Source organism: Vidua chalybeata, chromosome 5 (genome assembly GCF_026979565.1).
Source record: "Vidua chalybeata isolate OUT-0048 chromosome 5, bVidCha1 merged haplotype, whole genome shotgun sequence".
Taxonomy (NCBI): Eukaryota; Metazoa; Chordata; class Aves; order Passeriformes; family Viduidae; genus Vidua; species Vidua chalybeata.
The window spans coordinates 38,341,458-38,360,874 of NC_071534.1; the positions used below are offsets into that span (position 1 = coordinate 38,341,458).

The 19,417-nt window shown below is 36.1% G+C and overlaps 1 protein-coding gene across 4 annotated transcripts in view; it reads right to left on the reverse strand.

Moving 5' to 3' along the window:
• Positions 1–19,417, reverse strand: part of RAP1B (RAP1B, member of RAS oncogene family) — a 31,194-nt gene continuing 11,777 nt past the window's right edge. For 3 of the 4 annotated variants that reach the window (XM_053942628.1, XM_053942629.1, XM_053942632.1), the window contains 7 exons: positions 12,079–12,163; positions 10,631–10,699; positions 7,843–7,899; positions 6,612–6,752; positions 4,549–4,692; positions 2,678–2,793; positions 1–1,236 (listed from right to left, as the gene is read on the reverse strand). In XM_053942628.1, the coding sequence (XP_053798603.1) occupies positions 2,707–2,793; positions 4,549–4,692; positions 6,612–6,752; positions 7,843–7,899; positions 10,631–10,699; positions 12,079–12,135 (555 nt within the window). In that variant the 5' untranslated portion in view covers positions 12,136–12,163 and the 3' untranslated portion in view covers positions 1–1,236; positions 2,678–2,706. Of the gene's footprint in view, positions 1,237–2,677; positions 2,794–4,548; positions 4,693–6,611; positions 6,753–7,842; positions 7,900–10,630; positions 10,700–12,078; positions 12,164–17,128; positions 17,208–19,417 lie in introns of all 4 variants that reach the window. The other variant, XM_053942631.1, reaches the window with a different exon arrangement.

The window sequence follows — 19,417 nt, forward strand, 5'->3', positions numbered from 1 at the left end:
TGTAATGCAAGCCCTTGCATGGCAATCCAAATTTATTGAACTACTGATGCTAAGTCATACAAAATTGCACCACTTTAATTAAGGCTTTTAGTTTACATTTGGCCACCTCAAAGCAGTTGTAACATTAGGTTGGTCAATTTAAATACTGTGGCTCCCTGTTGGATATACACACAATCTTTACACCCAAACGTTAATGCATACAAAGCAACAAGGCATTGTTAAATAAATCAGCAAAAGTTAATTACTGCAACTTAGGCCCTGTGACCAATTACACATGATTAAAATTACTTCCCACATTCACATCCACAGTACTCTTCCACCATTTAACATCTCAACCAAAACGTTACACATGTAAAACAATCACTAACAGGCAAAAGTACTAAACCTGTATATTTGGTATTGCAAATACACTTATGCATGAGCAAGCAAGGGAATTCACAGTGAGAATCTACAGCTGCAGAAGCCCAAAAATGATTTACAAAAAATTGTTAAATCATTAAAAAATTGTTTTAAAATATACACTTCTTGTTGTAGACCCCCACTGTACACACAACTATAAACATTGTTCCCTATGTAAACAAGGAAAAGGAAACATACAATAAAAGGTTGAAAAGTCTGGACATTTCCTTCCCAACAGATATTAAAGGCCATGTCTTTAGTCAGACGTTATACTGAAAGGACTCTTAAAGACTAGGTCACTGTCTCCACAGGTTTTTCCTAAAATTAAAAAACTATATAGCCGTTGTGTTAATCAAAGCGCTTTTGTACAATACGATGATGATGATGATCCTGTATTTCTTTAAAAAAGTTACAATAAGCTACAAATACCGATGAAGCAAAGTTATCTGGAGTAGTCTATATAGGAGCTCTTTGGACTTTCTTTTATTATGCTAAAATAGTGGTGCTTTTAGGATTTACATTATTGTACTCTCCAATAGAAAGTGGGGATTGTTGAAGTATACAGTACACAGTTTTCATACATGTACAACATTGGTGGATGAACAATGTCTCTTATCAGTAATACTGGATGTAGGCTCTGGTTTTACCAGTTGCATACACAGAATATTTAGAAGTAAAAATCTCTCATGACACTGGAAAGTGATAGAATGTGCAAACTGATGTAGCTTTCATCCATTTCTTAAAGGGTACCACCACAGGAAAGTCCATTTAAGATGTTGGTAGGTTTAATAAAGTTGGAATGCTGGCACTGTTGAATTGGGCAACAGTTCTTCAGACCTGTAACAACAAAACAAGGGATTAGCAATAGTAACAATTCTTTGTCCTTGTTCTTTACTTAAAACAGCTACAGCAGGAACTAGCAAAATTCTTGACAAACAGAAAATGACCTTAACACTTCTCTAATCATACACTTCCTACTGTACATATACAAATAATAAGACTATCTCAATTACTATCCTAACTGGATTAGGATGCATAGAGGAATCCAGGCTGCACTGTGGAAGTAATATTTGATTGATGGGACTAGTTTTGCTTACAGCATGACAGTTCCCATGGCTTTACAATCAAACACAATTGAAGGATCAAAGCTCTTGAATCAAAAGTCCCGTTAAGGAAATGGAGCAACCATTTCTGCCACCCTCAGCTAATGCTTTTGGAACCATCTTAGTTTTACTTTTAAGTGATCTAAGTTGTTCCAACTGAGGAGGTTTTAATATACCAAAAGAATTACATATGACACTACCTGGTTATTAATAAAAGCCTAGATTTCTGACAGTGAGATGTCCTACTAGGATCCTTCAGTACATCCAGTAGGTCTATTGGATGACAAAATAATGGATCACAGCACTGAAGTAACTGCACCACTGCATGTTCAGTAACACAGAAGGAAAGGGAGGCAACAGCCAACTTTGATTATGTCAGGTCAATCAAGACAGACCTCTGCTCATACTAAGGCTTGGAGATGGAAAGAGGAAAACAACCTGCCCAGAAACCCCCCCAAAAATTTGCAGAAAAAAAATCCATGCCTCCTGATTAACTTCTGGAAAGGCTTGCTTAAAGAGCAGGCTGGAGCTTGCTTTATCCTTCAGCACCATTCTTTGTGCACATATTAAGTCATGTAGGAATTTAGCCAACTGCAAACAAGTAAGAAATTGATCTAGTAACCAGCAGTTTCAGGTGAAATATTTGGAGTGTTACAATGATCACTTCACCTTTCTCATCCAAACATAATAATTATAGTTTGGCCTCCAAAATATCCACAGAGTCTCAAGAAAGGAAGCTAAATTCCTATAACATCACACAAGCATATGCAGGAGTTCAAAGCAGAAAGAGACACCGGCATGCAAACAATATTGTACTGTGTGCATTCCAGATAACTGAGCTCTTGCAGTGGATTTTAATCAGGCTTAAAAGAGAAAACTGTGTTTCCAACAGCTTTGAAGTATCAGAGGAAACACTGTTAATTTGAGCTCTAACAAAACCTTAAAGCTTGAGAAGAAGCCCCCCAGACTAGTGTGAACAGTGTATCTTGCACATATTTGCAGTTCTGACTTTGAAATGTTAAAAGAAAGACCATTAAACATTTCTGTGATAATGTAAATCAATAATTTTCAATGCTGTTCTGCATCAACAGCTACCAGAGCTGTTTAGGGTTTTGTAGTTGTTGTTTTGTTTGTTTTGAATAGCCATAAAGCACAGAAAAATTTAAAATGTTTACCTGGCTCAGAGCTACAGTACAGCTATGCATTAAAGTAGCTGACACGATGACTTTTTGCGTGCTTTTCCAGGCACCGGAGTTTTTCTGTTAATTTGTCGCACAAGGTCATAAAAGATCTGAAAAAACAGAAATCAGTTGATTATGGATATTAGGAGACTTCTCTTACAACCTTCAGCCTTGAATTTTCACACATAATGCACTCACATACTCAAGAATCCCTGAAGATACTTAGTTACCACAAAGCTATAAATGATATACTTAGTTAATAACTGGTTGGTTTTTGTTTTCTTGCTTAAGATAATGGTCTGCCAAGGGTTCTACAGTTTCAACGAAGCAAACTGGAAAGGCATCTATAACCCACAGCTATTTAATCTCTGGGTCAAACTTACCTGAACACACATGAAAAATGCCACAGTGATCAACTACTCTACAGTATTACTTTGCAGTTTAGCAGTAAGGTCAAGAAACAGGTCACAGCTTTCTTCTAACTCAAATCACTCTTAAGATATTCTTTTAAAGAAAATTCTATTAAGTTTTAACTACACATTTTTCACAGTAATGCACATACACTCCATATTCAGTAATAGTCTCTTGTATTTGAATGAGATCATGCTTTTCCAGATACTTAAAAAATACTGAAGTCTAAAGAACTAATTCCACCTCTCTAGACCTACAGCATGACAGAAGCATAAAATTTCTCGAAAAGTAACTTATTTATGGGACTCTCACATAAACTGAGTCTCCTAGAATTCTAACTACAACTACAACTGTGATTTTTTTGAAAGGCTAATTTAAAACAAATCAACATACAATGTTTCAACAGCATCTGTTTCATTCATAATTGACATTGCCCCAATTACTTCTGCATCTCATAAACTAAGGAAGCCCTCTTGCTAAAGCCATCCTGGTACCTTCCTAAGCACTGGCTGCAAAGCAGCAAATATTCCAACACAGGCTTATAGTATTTGCTGGAAGTTCTAGCTTATTGAAAGTACGACTTTTATACAGTTACAGTGATTAATTTGAATTTTTAAAAACACCAGTGGCTTCCAGAAATTCCCATCTAATGAAACACACATTACTTATTTTAAAAATCAGCTGTATTAAAACCACTATACTGTTTTGATTACTTGCAAGTCTAGCACAGAGGCCCTTTCAACTTGACTGATGCTGCCAATGTTTTCCAGATGACCTAATGAACTGCAGGATTCATCATAAAATTCAAGCTATTCCAGAAATGTAAATACTAACACAGCTTCTTTTTCTAATTTTTTTGTATCCCTTTCCGTATGCTGGCACCCCTCACTGGATAAAAAGGCATGCATTATGGCAAATCCCCAAAATACATGCATTTGATTAATTGTCTAGCTCCTGTTAAATAAACAAGTAGATATATAGTAAAGAGGCTTTTGCATCCCCTTTACTTTACAGAGCAGCTAATTTTAACAAAATATTTAATAGTTTTTGTACTTACCATCTCAAATAGTGTTAACACCAAGTAACTTAAATCAAGTAGTTTTAGTGACTTAACTCTCTTAAAGGTCTTTAAAAAACAAAGTCTAGCAGTACAATCTCAACTGATAGAAATTGTAGCAACTAAGGAATGGAATAAGAGAGAAATATTTATCCTAAATTATTACAAAGATAATTTGAAAATTACACTAGTTACACTAAAATCAATATAATTTGAAAAAATCCCATGTCAAAGCCAAATATATCCCTTAACATAAAGGTCTCACAACAGCAGGGTACAGTTTTGTCCATTGTAGTGAATATTATTCATGATTTTGTTAGTTTTTCCTTGACAAACAGTAAACAATTATCAGGACAGTGTCCCGACACCTCTCCCCACCACAGGTAAAATGCCTTACCTCATTAACATTTATCTTTGATTTTGCAGAAGACTCTAAGAATGCACAGTTATTCCATTGCCTTGCTAGGTTCTGACCTTGTTCCTTTCCCACAACTCTTTCATCTTCCAAGTCACACTTATTGCCAACCAGAATCATAGGCACCTAAAATACAATTCAATGCCAGCAAAGAAACAATTAAAATTTGCACAGTATAAATGCACACCTAAAAGCCATCTGATTCCTTAGAGGATCTTGATTTTCAGAATAATCAAGCTCTGGTATAACTGAAGCTTAAGTTTAACAGCTGTGTGATATTTCAGTCTTCAAATGAATGTGACTGCATTTTGGGAGGGCAGTAGTGGGGGTAGTTTGAGGATTCAGTACACTGCCAATTGAGCAAATTTCATGTTTTTTTAGAGAACTTAATGAGATTTCATTTTTAGATGTTTGAGGCATCAAGAACTCTACTGAAGAATTTACTAAATGATTCTTACAAATTCCAAAATCCTGGAAACAGTGTCCTGTCCTGGGTAGCATGATGAAGCATGCTAAAGCTCCTTTCACCATTCCTCTACTCTCAGCATATCACACTGTTCTTATTAGCAAGCTACAGTACACAGAGAACAGGAACATGCTACATTACCAGCATTCCCAACTATAAAAAATGCTGAATTGACATTTGTAGCAAGAAAACGTCATCATCTATTTTTTCCCCGTCTTCCTTTCTTTTACTAATTTAAGGACATAGCTAAGTCCTCACAGATTCAAGTGTTGAAAAAAGCTTTACAATATTTTGACCATTTAATTTCCCGCCACTAAGAAAGCAAGTCATGCCTAAGCTTTGGCATAAGGGCAACTTTTTCTGTGAATTCTGATGGAAACTGAAGTTGCAACTTGAAGCTTACTATCTTTTTCCTGATACTATGGAATGCCTTTCAGGACTGAGGGGTGCCTTCTAAAAAAATACAATTCTGAGGAAATACCTCCAAAATGATACTAGTAAGCATAAATATAACACACAAACTAAGATTTTAAATATCATCACGTTTATCTTGATTTTACTGTACAGAACTAATTTCATGCTAAACAAGGCTATAACTTGGTAGGTTGTGGATGGGAAAGGTCCACACAACTTAAATATTAACCTTCTGAGATACATTTGTGGTAATGGGTAATAAATTGCTTCAAGAAGAAATCTGCTGAACATAGGCAAGACCTGCAAGCGCTTATGGTCAAGGAAGTGCGAAGTGGTTTGTATTAAAAAAGTCTTAATGCACTTCCCTTAAACTGAAATGGTTAATATATTCTGTGTCTGCTGACAGCAGAAGCATATGCAGATACATGCAGTAAGGAATGCATCAAAGTTATCAAATTTTGCATAAACACAGATTAAATGATATGATCATCCTTAAAAACTGTTCATTGCTTATTTTTTTCTTCAGGAAGGTAGTTTTTCTGCCTGAAGGCTACAAGCTACAAGGTGTTTCTGTTAAAAACACACTTACTGCTGTTTTCATATTTGAAATATTTATTTGCTTTTATTAGGGGACAAAGCATTCACTTCCTCCAACTGCTGTAAGGTTCTTTTCGTAATTGAAAAAATATAATGTTTTAGCCTCACTTTATAGCTTTAATAATGCTAAGAGATGCATAATAGAAAATTGTGTGGAAATAGGATGACTGAACTTAATTGCAAGCAGACAGACAAAATATAAAAGCCACATAACATGCAAGTACAACTTAAAGTTTTATGCTTTTAAAATACCATAAGCAGTAGGGATATTGAGCAGAAAACTTCACTCATAGTAATTAAGGCAACAATATTTGCTTTAGAATTGCTTGCTGCAATCTAATAAATAAAGTTATAACCAGTTTCAATTAAGGTGTTTTAAAGAAAGATTAAACAATTCTCCATATAACATATAAGTTACATTTCTCCAGTTTACATGAAGAGTTGCATTTCTGTACTATGCATTTGCTGGTTCATACATCTTAATTTAAAACTTGGAGACCACCTGACCACAGTACACTGCAACATGCTAATGAAAACTTTAAGTATTAAAAGCTTTTAGATATCTTACGTCATCAGTGTCTTTGACTCGAAGAATCTGTTCTCTTAGATCCTGTAAATCATTAAATGTGGACTGAGCTGTGATAGAATATACTAATGCAAAACCTTGTCCATTTTTCATGTATAGATCTCTCATTGCTGTAAACTGTTCCTGTAATTACAAAAAAGATACAGATGTTGCATTCAATATGCATTTTACTTGCACAAACTGCTATAAACTTTAGGTCTAGTTTAAAGGAACTAGAGTAATTTCACTGGAGAGAAGTACAGTAGAAAGTACACTGTAATCTGTAGATTACAGAAGCTAAATTGCTCCTGAATCTCTCCTAACACACCAAAATTTTCTCCATATCCTGATAGTTCCTTAAAATGGATCATAAAGTGAATGCATCCCTTTTCACACCCAATGTTGTAGTTTAGGAAATTTCCTAATGTTAAATTCTACATTAATTTTCAAGGAGATGGACTAGAGGATGGAGACACTCACTAGACTTGTCACATTTCCATGACCTCAGTGCCAACTATGATATTGCATACAAAGACTCGCTGGTGCACTCTTACCAGGACAATTGTAGAATGGCACATGCCTCTTTCGCATTGGTGATTTGGCTACCTCGTGCCTGAGCAATCACTCCCTGTCCCTTGCTGTATGTCAGATGGAAAGTGCAATTTATTGCTACAAAACAGCCACTCCATCTTACTGTATATTAACAGGGTATTAATCTAATAGGGAATTTAAGTAAGTTATTATTGTACCAGATTACTGCCACACTTCAGAGAACACATGTTAAACTCCAAGAATCTTGAGCTTAAACTCACTGGAATCAATAAAGGAAATTACTGGTTCCAGTAATTTTGGAACTAGTCAGAGAAAAACCTGACCAGTATGCAAAGGGTCAGCATAACCCTTGTGCTTTGAGCTCCTATAAGCTGACGGAAGCAATACTATTTTTATCCCAATGTCACAGTACATCTCACACACAAAAGAAAAAGGACATCAGAAGAAAGCATGTAGTCTCTACAGCAACAGAAATCAAATCTCAGTGGCCAGTGGGTCCTAATTTTTTTCTGGGCAACAAACTTAGAACAAGAGCACAATTTCTTTTTAAATGCTCTATTTCTTTCCCCTGTTATAGAATAAGAGCTCATGGGAAGCTTGCAATTAATTTTCTGCTGCAATAGTCAAGGTTTTTTTTAAACACACTGTAAATCAGAATTAGGCAAAGTTGGTTTTTACGTACCGTTCCTGCAGTATCTAAGATTTCAAGCATACACTGTTGTGCATCTACTTCAACTTGCTGCCAAGAGAGAAAGATATGGTTATAATTCTTCCCCTTGCAACTCTCCCCTCCAAAGACATCAGAAATTATGTGATTTTTATAAGTAAATTCATAATGCATAAAGCAACATAATGGCTTTAAGAAGATTGTATGGATAAACACTTTGAAAACAGCAGGAAGAAGCATTTCAAAGAGCCCCAGTGACATTTTCAAATGCAGTGTCAGCAGCCAACTACCACTTTGCAAAGTGATTAGGGATTTTTGATTATTTAAAAGGAGGCTGCTAAATTTGTAATGATGGTTATCAGCAACTAGCACAACTAATTTCCACTTGTTTCAGGGATCATCACAGAATGAAAGAAAAGTACAAGTGAAAGCCAGAAAACTGGACTGGCATACTAAGGCTCATTTAATAGTAATTTACATCTACAAGAGATTAAGTTGTACACAGCAAACAATTAAACAGCCACCACTAAAAGTGGTGTCCCCAAAACAAGCCTTTAGAACCCTAATTAGAAAACTGACCCAGCTTAGAAAAGTTTGCAAAGAATGGAAGGTTTAAGAAGACAGAACAATTTCTGTATTCATTCCAGAGTTCCTCTATCTACTGGACATACCTCAAAGAAATGGCCCTGAGGGCAGCAAAAGACATGGCAGTGCCCTCAACCTGTTTCAAGCAGACTACCCACATTTTAATTTTTTTTTTCTTTCAAGCTATTGGTAAACTTCCCTTGTGTCCATTTGCATGTAAAATTCCTAGTTAACAGATTACCTCTTCTCCATTTATGCACTGTCACTAGTTTAATTTGCAGCTGTTCTTCTGTAACTAGATTTGAGCTGGGGACAGGGAAGAGGAATATTTCCCCTCCTCTCACACCTCCCCCCTGTCTTCTATGGATTGTGATTCCTTAAAAATAATCACTATTTTAACAGATATTGTTGCTGAAGTTATTCAGCTAATTAGGCAGCATTTATTCTCTTTATGAAGAAATACTTGGGGAGTAAACCAAGGCATAAAGTTTCAAGACTTCAAGCTCAATTATTAAGATGAACAAGTCCCATCCTCTCAACTTTAAATATTACAAAATTACGTTTAACGTAAATAGCATAGAATTTCAACTGCCAAACCAATACATTTTGAAGGCAAGAAGCAAGTTAGAATTGTAATTAACAGTGAGAAGTTGAAAATGACTACATAAAGTGTTGTCCAGCCTTCAGCAAGACTTCAACAATCTGGCTAATTTGAAAAGAAGGATACCCAGAGTTATTACTAGTTATTTCAGGAACAAACCTGAAAGGAGTATTATAAATCTTTATTAGCAGCAACAACAAAAAAATGTAGTTAGCAAATGGCAAAATTTCTTAAGACAGCATTACTTTTTTAGGCTCCATGGAAACAGTCATTGGAAAAATTCACCCAGCAAACATCATGATTCTGCTATGACCTAAAGAATGTAAATATATAATAAAGGAAACACTTTACTTTAGAGCAGCCTGTGAATGTTTTTTGGAGTCATTTACTGGGCCTGATCCAGCAATGTCCTGCATCAAACACTGAGATATGGTCAAAAATTCCTGCTTCTCTAATACAGAAAAAGTGTCAACATAGAATTTGGTTCTGCTATTGTGTCTTTAATAAGAGTTCTAGCTTTGGCTGGAAGGCCCCATACTTAAGACAGACTTGGGTTTTTCCAACATACAGTTTATATACAGTCAAATTTAAAAAGGATTAAATTGTTATTTTGTTCTAACTAATTCCTCTTCTGTTCAGAAAAATATTCTGGTAACTGTAGGCTGCAACAGTTCTTAATGCACCACCTTTGTTCCAATACAAATGTAGCTCAGTGCTAAAGAGGAGGTCTTGCAGTTTGCCCATTCTCAGCTAGGATTTGTGCATCTTGCCTGCCTTGTATAGACACCATTATTTTTGTGGCCAAACGATGAACAACATCAGAGTATTAATGCATATGAAAAGTAATTCAGCTAAGAAAGACAGGTAGATTAAGAAACTGATACAGCCAAAAACTTATCTCTTGCACCAAACGGCTAATGGTAGCAGTTTGGATATAAATTATCTTAGTCTGGAACCTTAATTGTGGTCTCAGGTGAAACTGAAGAGTAAGCAATATGGAGATGCAAGATGATGCAAGCAGAATCAGACCTTTCAGCCTGTCATGCTGAAGACAGGAAGAGAGAAACTAACAGGCCACTTGCTGTAAATGCTTGTTCATTTCTGACAGGTTTGTGTTAACTCATTAATAAAACAACAACCAAAATAATGGAAGCATATCTAGCTATCATTTAAATTGTTATGAGCACAATACGATAGATGCCTCCAGTGCTTTAAGGATGTGAAGTTGTTTTTAGCTACTTTTCTAGTAGCAAAGCAGCATAGTACCTCCAAGTCCACATCTACCTGCAAATACTAACACACAAACTAATAATAAATATAAAATTGAAAAGTGGCAATTAAAAAAATTTTTCTTTTGCAATCCATGTTTTCAACTCTGACAATGAAATAACCATTTATTACTGACTAGCCAGCAAGATATCATGCTTAAATGTTAAAAAGTTAAGTCTTGAATTATTTCTTTTAAGCAAACTTTAGGAGAACATTTATATTTCAAACTTGTTATCTGGTTTAATATGGCATTATGAGGCATACCCATTTTCAAGCAGTGACTCAAATATTTGACAATATGTATTACAGGTTTAAGTGCCTAACACTAGACACATCTTTTGTATATACCTTTCTGTAGGAGTCCTCTATCGTAGGATCGTATTTTTCAACAAATATTCCTTGAACAAACTGTACAGTCTGCAACACAAAAGTTCTTGTAAGATTCTCTTGCATAGCGACATTTTGTAAACATTGTACACAAATCACTGTTCTAGGTATATACTCTGTTATCCATAACATTTTTAACATTTTTATAACAAACAGTTGTCATAACTATCATTTTAAGAAACAACGGAAAGTTAGTATGCCTACTTAACTGTTAGATGAAGCAATGCTACACTTTCCTTTCTTTATCCACTGGCACATGGAGGGCAAGAATTAAAGCACGCATCGATTTAAGGTATGCCTAACTCTTAGAATCAGTATTAGTTTCTAGTTGATCAGGATACAATACAGCTGCACAGCTTTTACATTTGTATTTAGAACTACTTCATCTTCTGCTGCTTATCTGCCAGCACAGGAATTAGTCAAAAGACAACTGCCAGCTTTTACTAGTCTTAACTACACTCAATAGGCTGTTCCTGTATACATAGCATGAAGGACATTTTTAGCACAAGTCAAATGGAACTTAAGACTCAATGGCCAAGTCAGAGCAGGCACATTCAAATCCAGAAATGCTGCAGTGAAATAAAGAATTCGGAGGTGAATGAAAACATTATTTCACAATCTAACATAATTTGTCATTAAGTTTTTCTTTATGAACTGCTGTGTAAGAGAATGATTCTGACTCAAGGGAGTAGGTAAGCTCTGGAGCTTACTTTATGGTAAGGTGCACAATTAAACAGAAAGATGCAAAGTTCTTAGGTGGGTTGAGAACATCATATTTTACGAACTTTTAAAATTCTAGTCTAGATCAGACTAAAACATTCTGTAATTGTTTAACTGTAAATAAAAGAGCTCATGCATTTTAATCATCTACCTGCCACAGCTATATACCCACTCTTACAGAAAGGATGCAGAAAACACATTAAGTTTCCCACCAACATTCAAATCTATATTTCTATCTGCATAAAAATATTAGTGCTAAAGACACTACTATCAAACACTAAGCAAACAGCACCCTGAAGACCTTTCCAGGGACAGGACTTAGTGGGGCAAGCTAGTTGATATCCTTTGAGAGATTCACAAAGGAGCTTGATTTCCCATAGACTGATAGCTGGTTTATCTGTCGAAGCCAGATACCCCATAATGCTGTAACTCTGCACCTCACTTCACGAGACTGATCAAGCACCATCAACCAAACCTGTACAAAACCAGCAGCATTTGAGAATGCACCAATGAATGCAGATGTAGCCAGTAAAGGATCTACCTACTAGCCATGATGCCTCACTGGGCATTACTAACACTTATAGTTATTTGTGCACACTTACATAAAGAAATATACTTCAGCAGAGAGTGTATTAGAGAAAAAAATACAGTAAGCCTAAAAAAAAATACTTGAACTGCCTCATACTTACCAGAGCAGACTTTCCAACACCTCCAGAACCAAGAACCACTAGCTTGTATTCACGCATGATGCAAGAGGTAAATCACCCTCAATACCTAAAACACATAAAACACCAGTCTGATTAAAATTTGACCTATATGCAGGAAGTACAATAATGACACCACAATCTAGTTAACTAAGCATGGTTTGATAAAAATTCCTTAGTCAACTTCTTTAATACAGCAGATATTTTCTAACTATCAACTCTTAATGCAGCTACAATAAAATGCTGCAAATCATCAGATAGAGTATTTGCTCTACCTCATTACTGGTTCTCCCACAAATATCAAATAAACCCTACAATACTAAAGTTAACAGTTACTATTCATGAGAAATAATTATTGAAGAGGAGATAGCATGAATTTTATCATTCTGAAACACTTAAGCACTAAACAAAGAAGCACAGAGCCTTTTACAAGAAAATTAAACAACAAACAAACACTTCTTAAAAAGAACAGCAGGATCTCAGAAATAATTTTCCAAAAAAAATCCCTTCCCTGGTCTGAAAAGTGCTTAATGTTCCACTAGATCTATTATGACTTACTTAATAAGTAAGTGGAAGCAACTAAAATAGTATTTTGAGACTATAACTCTTCTACAAGCTAGATTTGCTTCACTAGCTGATGTGGCTACCAACAGCGAACTATAGGATCTGCTTGTTCATCTTTGTTGGAAACTGACCCATCAAACCAAAACAAGGCCACAGATTTTGGGACATGTCTTTGGGTCATACCGCTCAAAAACCCACACCACCTCTTGCAGTCCGGCTGACAACTGAGCTAGCAGGACTGTTACTGCTTTCCCAAGGAAGGTCTCAGTTCCTTTCCTGCAGGACTCTAGCATTTATGAGATTGAGTTACCCATTTTCTCCCCTCTCCACCCCCAAAGAAAGATGAAACCCTCCCCAACTAATGAATAATCTACAGGCCAGGGAAAAGGGAAAGTGCAAGGATCCAACTCAGGTGCCTGTAAAAGGTAAGCAAGGAGGAAAGTAAGGTAAGAAACACCCTTCTCATCAGCAGTAATTTGACAGCATCTCTGAAATACCATCAACCAGGTGTTGAGCACAAAATTCTAAGATGATTTATACAGAAATTAAGCCACCATGGTAGAGTCCTGCCTTTACCATCACTGATTAATTCTACCGATTGTCAGAAGACAGAGAAATCAAGAGACCGGGTCCTATATCTTCTTGCAAATGCATAATTTTTCAATTGTCTAAACTGTCTCTCACAAAAGGAACACAAGAAGAGAGCCTTAAGGAAATAATTGACCTGTCCAGCAAAAGAGATGGTTCCTCAGGCTTCCATTACCAATACATTTTGAGACTCTTCAGTGATTTTCACACCTAATAGGACATCCTTTCACTCCTGATTTAAGCTCTTTCTCTTCCTAAAGAATTTTTTGCAAACACACACCATGAGAACCATTCACACCACAAGTTTCATCTATTTTGCACCACTGTAAATGCTGTTAGATCCACAAATCTGTAAATTGTCCAGTCTTTCCATAAACAGGGTTGTTTCCAACTGTCCTTAAAAGCACCTCTCAAACTCATGACAAGTTAAGCCTATAACTACATTATTGTCATTTATTTAAAATAAACATTCAGTTATCCTTTTATTTTTATAAGGGTATCACTAGAATGATGAAAACATAGTGGGTCTAGTGGGAATCCCAGTACAGTAATCTGGGTGAACTGCAGCAATTTTATTGTCTTTAAAAGAAAAGTTTAAGCTGAATTTTTCAGTCCTCAGACTGAAGTTAGCAACTAAATATGAAGATATCAATAATGAAGGCTGACAGTAGTTTAAAAGTAACAGAACTTCAGCAGCAGGTACCACATATCTGTTTTAGAGTCATTTCTGAATTTTCTTACTCAATGATCTACAAGTCCAAATCCTAAAGTAAACTAACTTGGTTTTAGTGAGAGACTGCCAATTTCACTTCTGGCTCTGAAACAGCAATTCAGGAATTTAATGCAAGCTGAAGCATCTTTCAGCATCCAGATTTGAAAGTTCAACCCTAAATATCCAATCACCATAACATTCCGGAGCTGATTTTTCTACTTTAAGTGGTGGCACACAAAGCATTCATATTACATATGTGTATATACATATACATATAATACATATGTATTACAGCTTGGTTAGGCAATCTTCTTAATGAACACCTAAGTAAAAAGGTTTTAAGATCTTTGAGGACAAAGCCATACTGCAGTAGAGGTTAAACATTTCTCTGACCTTCCCTCCAAACTCGGGCAATGGAGAATACAAGTACTAACTTCTTTCACCATGACAATTTTTTGTCATTTGTATAGTTACTCTTAAACTCACCAAGAGCACACAGTAATGTTTAATATATGCACACACCCATATAGCATAGAGGTAGCCTGGCATCCCTGTACTGATGTTATCATCTGGCCATTACACCTTGGAACGGAACGCACACTAATGTATCCTCTAAAACAGTTTAAGAAAGCTAACCTGGACATCCCTAACACGGCAGGCAGCAGAAGCACCTGCTTCCTGTTTATAGTCTGCTGCCACTTACACCTAGCACTCCACTGCCTTTGAGCAACAGTACTGATGTCACTTCACCTTTCTCTTACTGTTCTCTAACAGAAAAGAAAACCTCAAATCCTAGTTAAAAGAGCTTTCTTAAGAAAATTTTCCTGCTTGCAGGTCTTTGCCTCCTCTTTCAAGAAACCACTGGATCATGTAGAACACTGCAGTCTGCCACCCTATTTGACATTGTTAAAGCCTAGCACACACTTTTTCATTGACCAGTATGCCTGAAGACTGCAAGCGTGCCCCATACTCAGCTTCGGTTCTGATCCTTCCTGAACTTGACTTTCCAGCGATTTCCAGCTAATCTGATCTGGCTCTGCTCTTGATCAAACCTATCTTTCCAAATCAGATCTTGTAAAAACTGCTGGCATCCTAAATCTCAATCATGCACATACTTTATTTTTCAGCTGATACAATGCTTGACTCTGGAAAGAATAATGTATCCAGATTCATCTAGTGCCAACAGGATTTCCTTTTGACTCATTAATGACAATTGAGTGAGGGAAAAAGCAGAAGACAAAGTCTAAAAGAAGAGGTTTAAGCCATAAAACACCGTGTCTGGCTGGCATTTGTAGAATAAGTTAGGGTCAAGTTCAACAACAGTATCTATCTGTAGTCCTCAGATCACTTTGGGGGTACAAAATGAGTATACTTGAACAGGCACAACAGAAATAAGATACTAAGATATGGGAGCAACAGATAAGCAAGACGTCCCCAGACTTATTGGATGCTTGAGACATATCTACCTAACCACCCAACAATTAGGTATAATTAAGTTTCAACTTATTCCTAGCAAATATAACAAGTAACTTGTTTGAATCACCCTCTTCATTTAATGGAGTTATTTTAAGGGAGAAATTTTGCTTTAAAGGCTGTCTACCTACAAGGTGATTAATCTGCAAGAAAGGAGAGCAATGCCAACTTTCTTGTGCTTTTTCATTTTTCCATTCCCCTATCTTTAGACAGGAAAATACTGTCAACTATAGCCTCTGTGCAGACGCTAAAGTGCAAGAAGATAGGAAGCTTGTAAAAAAAAAAAAACCTCTTTCATTTAGTTGGAGCAGGAACTGCCTTTTAACAGCTGAGTTGAATATTTATATGCAGAGATATATCTGACATAACTGAACTGTGGAGATACCTAATGTAAGATTTAGCTAGAAAAAATGAGGGAAGCTACTCTTTAAAAAACAGCACTATCACAAACTTGATTCTAATGCTGTCTTAAGTATACAATCTCTCAAACATACAGAGCTCAATTCTAGACTGCCTCCATTAACTGCCAGTGACGCCCCAGGAACTGCCTTCCATACTTCCCGAGATGCAACTGTCCATAAAATTACTGCATCTGTGCTTCTATCACTAGTCTGTTCATATTACCTTTTGTACTTAGTGCATTATTGCAGTGTATTAAGCTAACTGCTTCATTCTACTTCTTCATAGCATACTTAAAATTAAAGCACTTGGTAAACTAGAAGAGCACATGCACACACTTGATATGCACATGGACACTTTTCCCAATAAAGATTCTCTCTGAAGGATGAGCAGAACATCTTTGAATTAGCCTATTAGAACAGAAGAAAGAAAGATTAACCAGGACAAGTCACTGAAAATGCAGCATTTCAAGTTTTACATCTGACAAGGACTGTGAACACAGAACTTGCTTTCTGCTTCTGTCCTTCTCAGGTAAACCATGAAAAGTGCCTCCTGGACATTTTCGTCAATAGTTTCTTGAAGCATGTCTCCATGCAAAGCAAAATGCAAAGATGATGCTAAGAAAGTTGAGGAATAAATAACCTTACTATAGAGGTGAATGGAAAAAACCTGCACACTTACTGCTTGTAAAGCTTTTTAGTAAAGCAACCATGCAATGAAGAATTCAAGGAAATTCATATACCATTGATAATTGGGCTTCATGTCATAACTGTGAAAGCGAGGTAGGTGTTTTTTTTATTTAGCTTTCTTTAAATTCCTTCAGTTTCAAATTTTGGGTTCTGATTGAACTTTGTTATCTAGCTAATAATCCTATTCTTTCAAGTGATATTAAGCCATATGAAGCTGTAAGTGGAGCTCAGCCCCAGGCTGAAGACATGAACTAAGTACAGCCACTTACTTGAAGATATCCCTGAGACTTGCTTATAAGAACTAGTTGTTCAGGTGTGGAATTAAATAAACTGGCCCTCCCAAAAGCCTTATAATTTTCAGAAGGAATCATGATTATTTAGCACTTCATAGACACCACGATTCTTGTTCACACCCTGACATTTTGGTTGCACTGTATTCACTAAAATTTTCCTAATACTTTTTCCTCAGAGCATTTAGCTCTGTGGAAAAGAGACTTCGTTAGAACCACCTTGAGAACAGCTCTCCTAAATCAATCCCAAATATTTGCATGAGAAAAAAAAGAGTCAAACACTGGATTGACAGATGAAACAAATTAATTGATTGGTTTACCTGCTTACAATTAGAAGTGGTGGGGAAAAAAGCCAAGGGAAAAAAACCCAATCTTTTTCTCAGAAAGGGGATACCAGCCCTGTGACGAAACAAGATAACAATGGTCAGACATTTGGAAAAATAGCACTAGTCACGGGACCAGCCAAGCTCAGAGGATTATGTCTTTTCAGAGATGTTTCCCATTTCTGATACTGGAGTAGTCTCAGATGGCCAAACCATCCCAGATTCCACTGTTTTTACTGTCCTGGTTTAGAACCTTCTCTTCAGGTAAACAGCTAATTAAGACATGATGTGTGCTGTTCTTAGTATTCCCCAAACACTGACATGTGAGATGTCCTAAATTCTTATCTTTCAACTCTGAGGAGGGTTCCCCCCTCTGGAATAATTTCAGTGCATATACACAACTTTGACAATATAGCCCAAAGTGGAAGCCTGTTCATTTTCACCAACTTTTAGAGGCTTTAGAAATTCAAGCAATTCAGGTAAACCTTACTCAAGGGTAAGTATACCACTTATAAAAGAGATATTAAAAAACTCCATAGCTGACTTTGACACATTTATAAAAAATCATAAAAAACATTATTCAGAAATCAATTCTGAAAAGCTGATCAGGGTCTAATAAACACTTTCATATTCAAGATTCCTGTAAGTACAGCTATCAACTGTTCAGTAAACAAAGCTAGAGGCAATTTTTATTTCTAGTTTTTACCTGCTTTTGATAGTTTCTGGTCTTGACAATGTATTTCGTCAGTTGAACAGCTAGTTCTTCTGGGCACTAATACTGTAATTTTTCTTGGACAAAAATAGCTCTTCAATTATGTTCAAATATTTTAACTGATGTCATACAATCTTCAGAGGATTTTCAAAAAGCTGTCTGGGTGGTTAAGCTTATTCAGTGATAGGAAATCATACTGAACACCTGAGGAACAGCTAGAGACCTGCGAACAAGCTACTGCAGCACAAACATGACACCAAGGTTTAACATGCTCCTTGAACAGCCCACAGGGACACTTACACAGAGAAAGCTTAACCACGTTTTCCTCCTTCCACTGAAGGGAGCTACCTTGATTAATACTGCACACAGGGACCATTTCTGCAAAAGCAGCTAGCAGCATTTGACCTTGTGAGACTAGTTCCACTGTCTAGAATTAGTATAGCTGAATAAAATTCAATTTTTTTTTTCTTAAGTCAAAGTTAACTCCCAGCTAGATCTTAAATTTGAACATAAATATAACGGATGTTATAAGGGTAAAAACTACCTGCTTAAAGTCACTGATATCTCAAGATGAAAGCTTCCTGATGTGAGAGACTAGCAATCATGTGCAACTTGCAGTAGATTCACACAAAATACAAAAAGCATTTTCAAAGCAAGTGATGTAATGAACATTCTTATGATACTAAGAATATGCTATGCTTCAACACTTACTGAGTTAAAGTTTCAACTTAGTGCAAAAATTCTGATATGACAATTCAAATGTGGAATACTTTGTAAAGCCTATGCTGTATAATCTATTTAAGTTTCAAATGCAATTTGTAATGTTTATCATGTATATTCTTATTTTTTGTGGCTGTTCACCACGATCTTGCAGTTTCTCCCTATTCCTGTCAAATAGTCACCATCCTCCAGGAAAGCTCTTTGTGAAAGTCCTACCAGTCAGACTTATAGTTCAAATTATAACCTCGGAATTCCTGAAGAAACTGAATTGCACGTAATTTTTACGCTTGCAAAGAAAATCCAGGCAGGCAATAAACAGAAAAAACACACAGATTTTTAAAAATACTATAAGTGTACTAAATTCAGAGAATGCTTAATTACTATGTTACAATATCTTGCTATGTATAAGCTAAGTATTCAACCATAAAGCAAGTTCTGAGAACTGAGCCAGCAATTTGATACTGTGAATTTGGCCCTACTGTCATTACAGAGAAGGATCAGTACTTAGCTCTACAATTTTTCCAAGTTAATGGATTGCCACATTATAGTATATACACCATACTTTACCTGATATGCATGCTTCTGATTAAAAGCAGATGTAAGTATTTGTTTGTCCCCATAATTGTTACACTAAATTTTAACTTTCAAGCTTCAATACAAGGTAAAACTCAGCAGGACTATAAGTAAGGCACTGAAGTTTTCCAAGTTAAGATATTTCCTTTCTAAGTGAAGTTTGAAAGTTACTTTAAGCTTGCCAGCTGGCTTAAGATACTCTTCTTTGGAAAAAGGCATCTTAATTTCTCTTTCAGAAGCAAGACCTAGTCTCAAATTCCATCTGGTATCTGCTTAATATC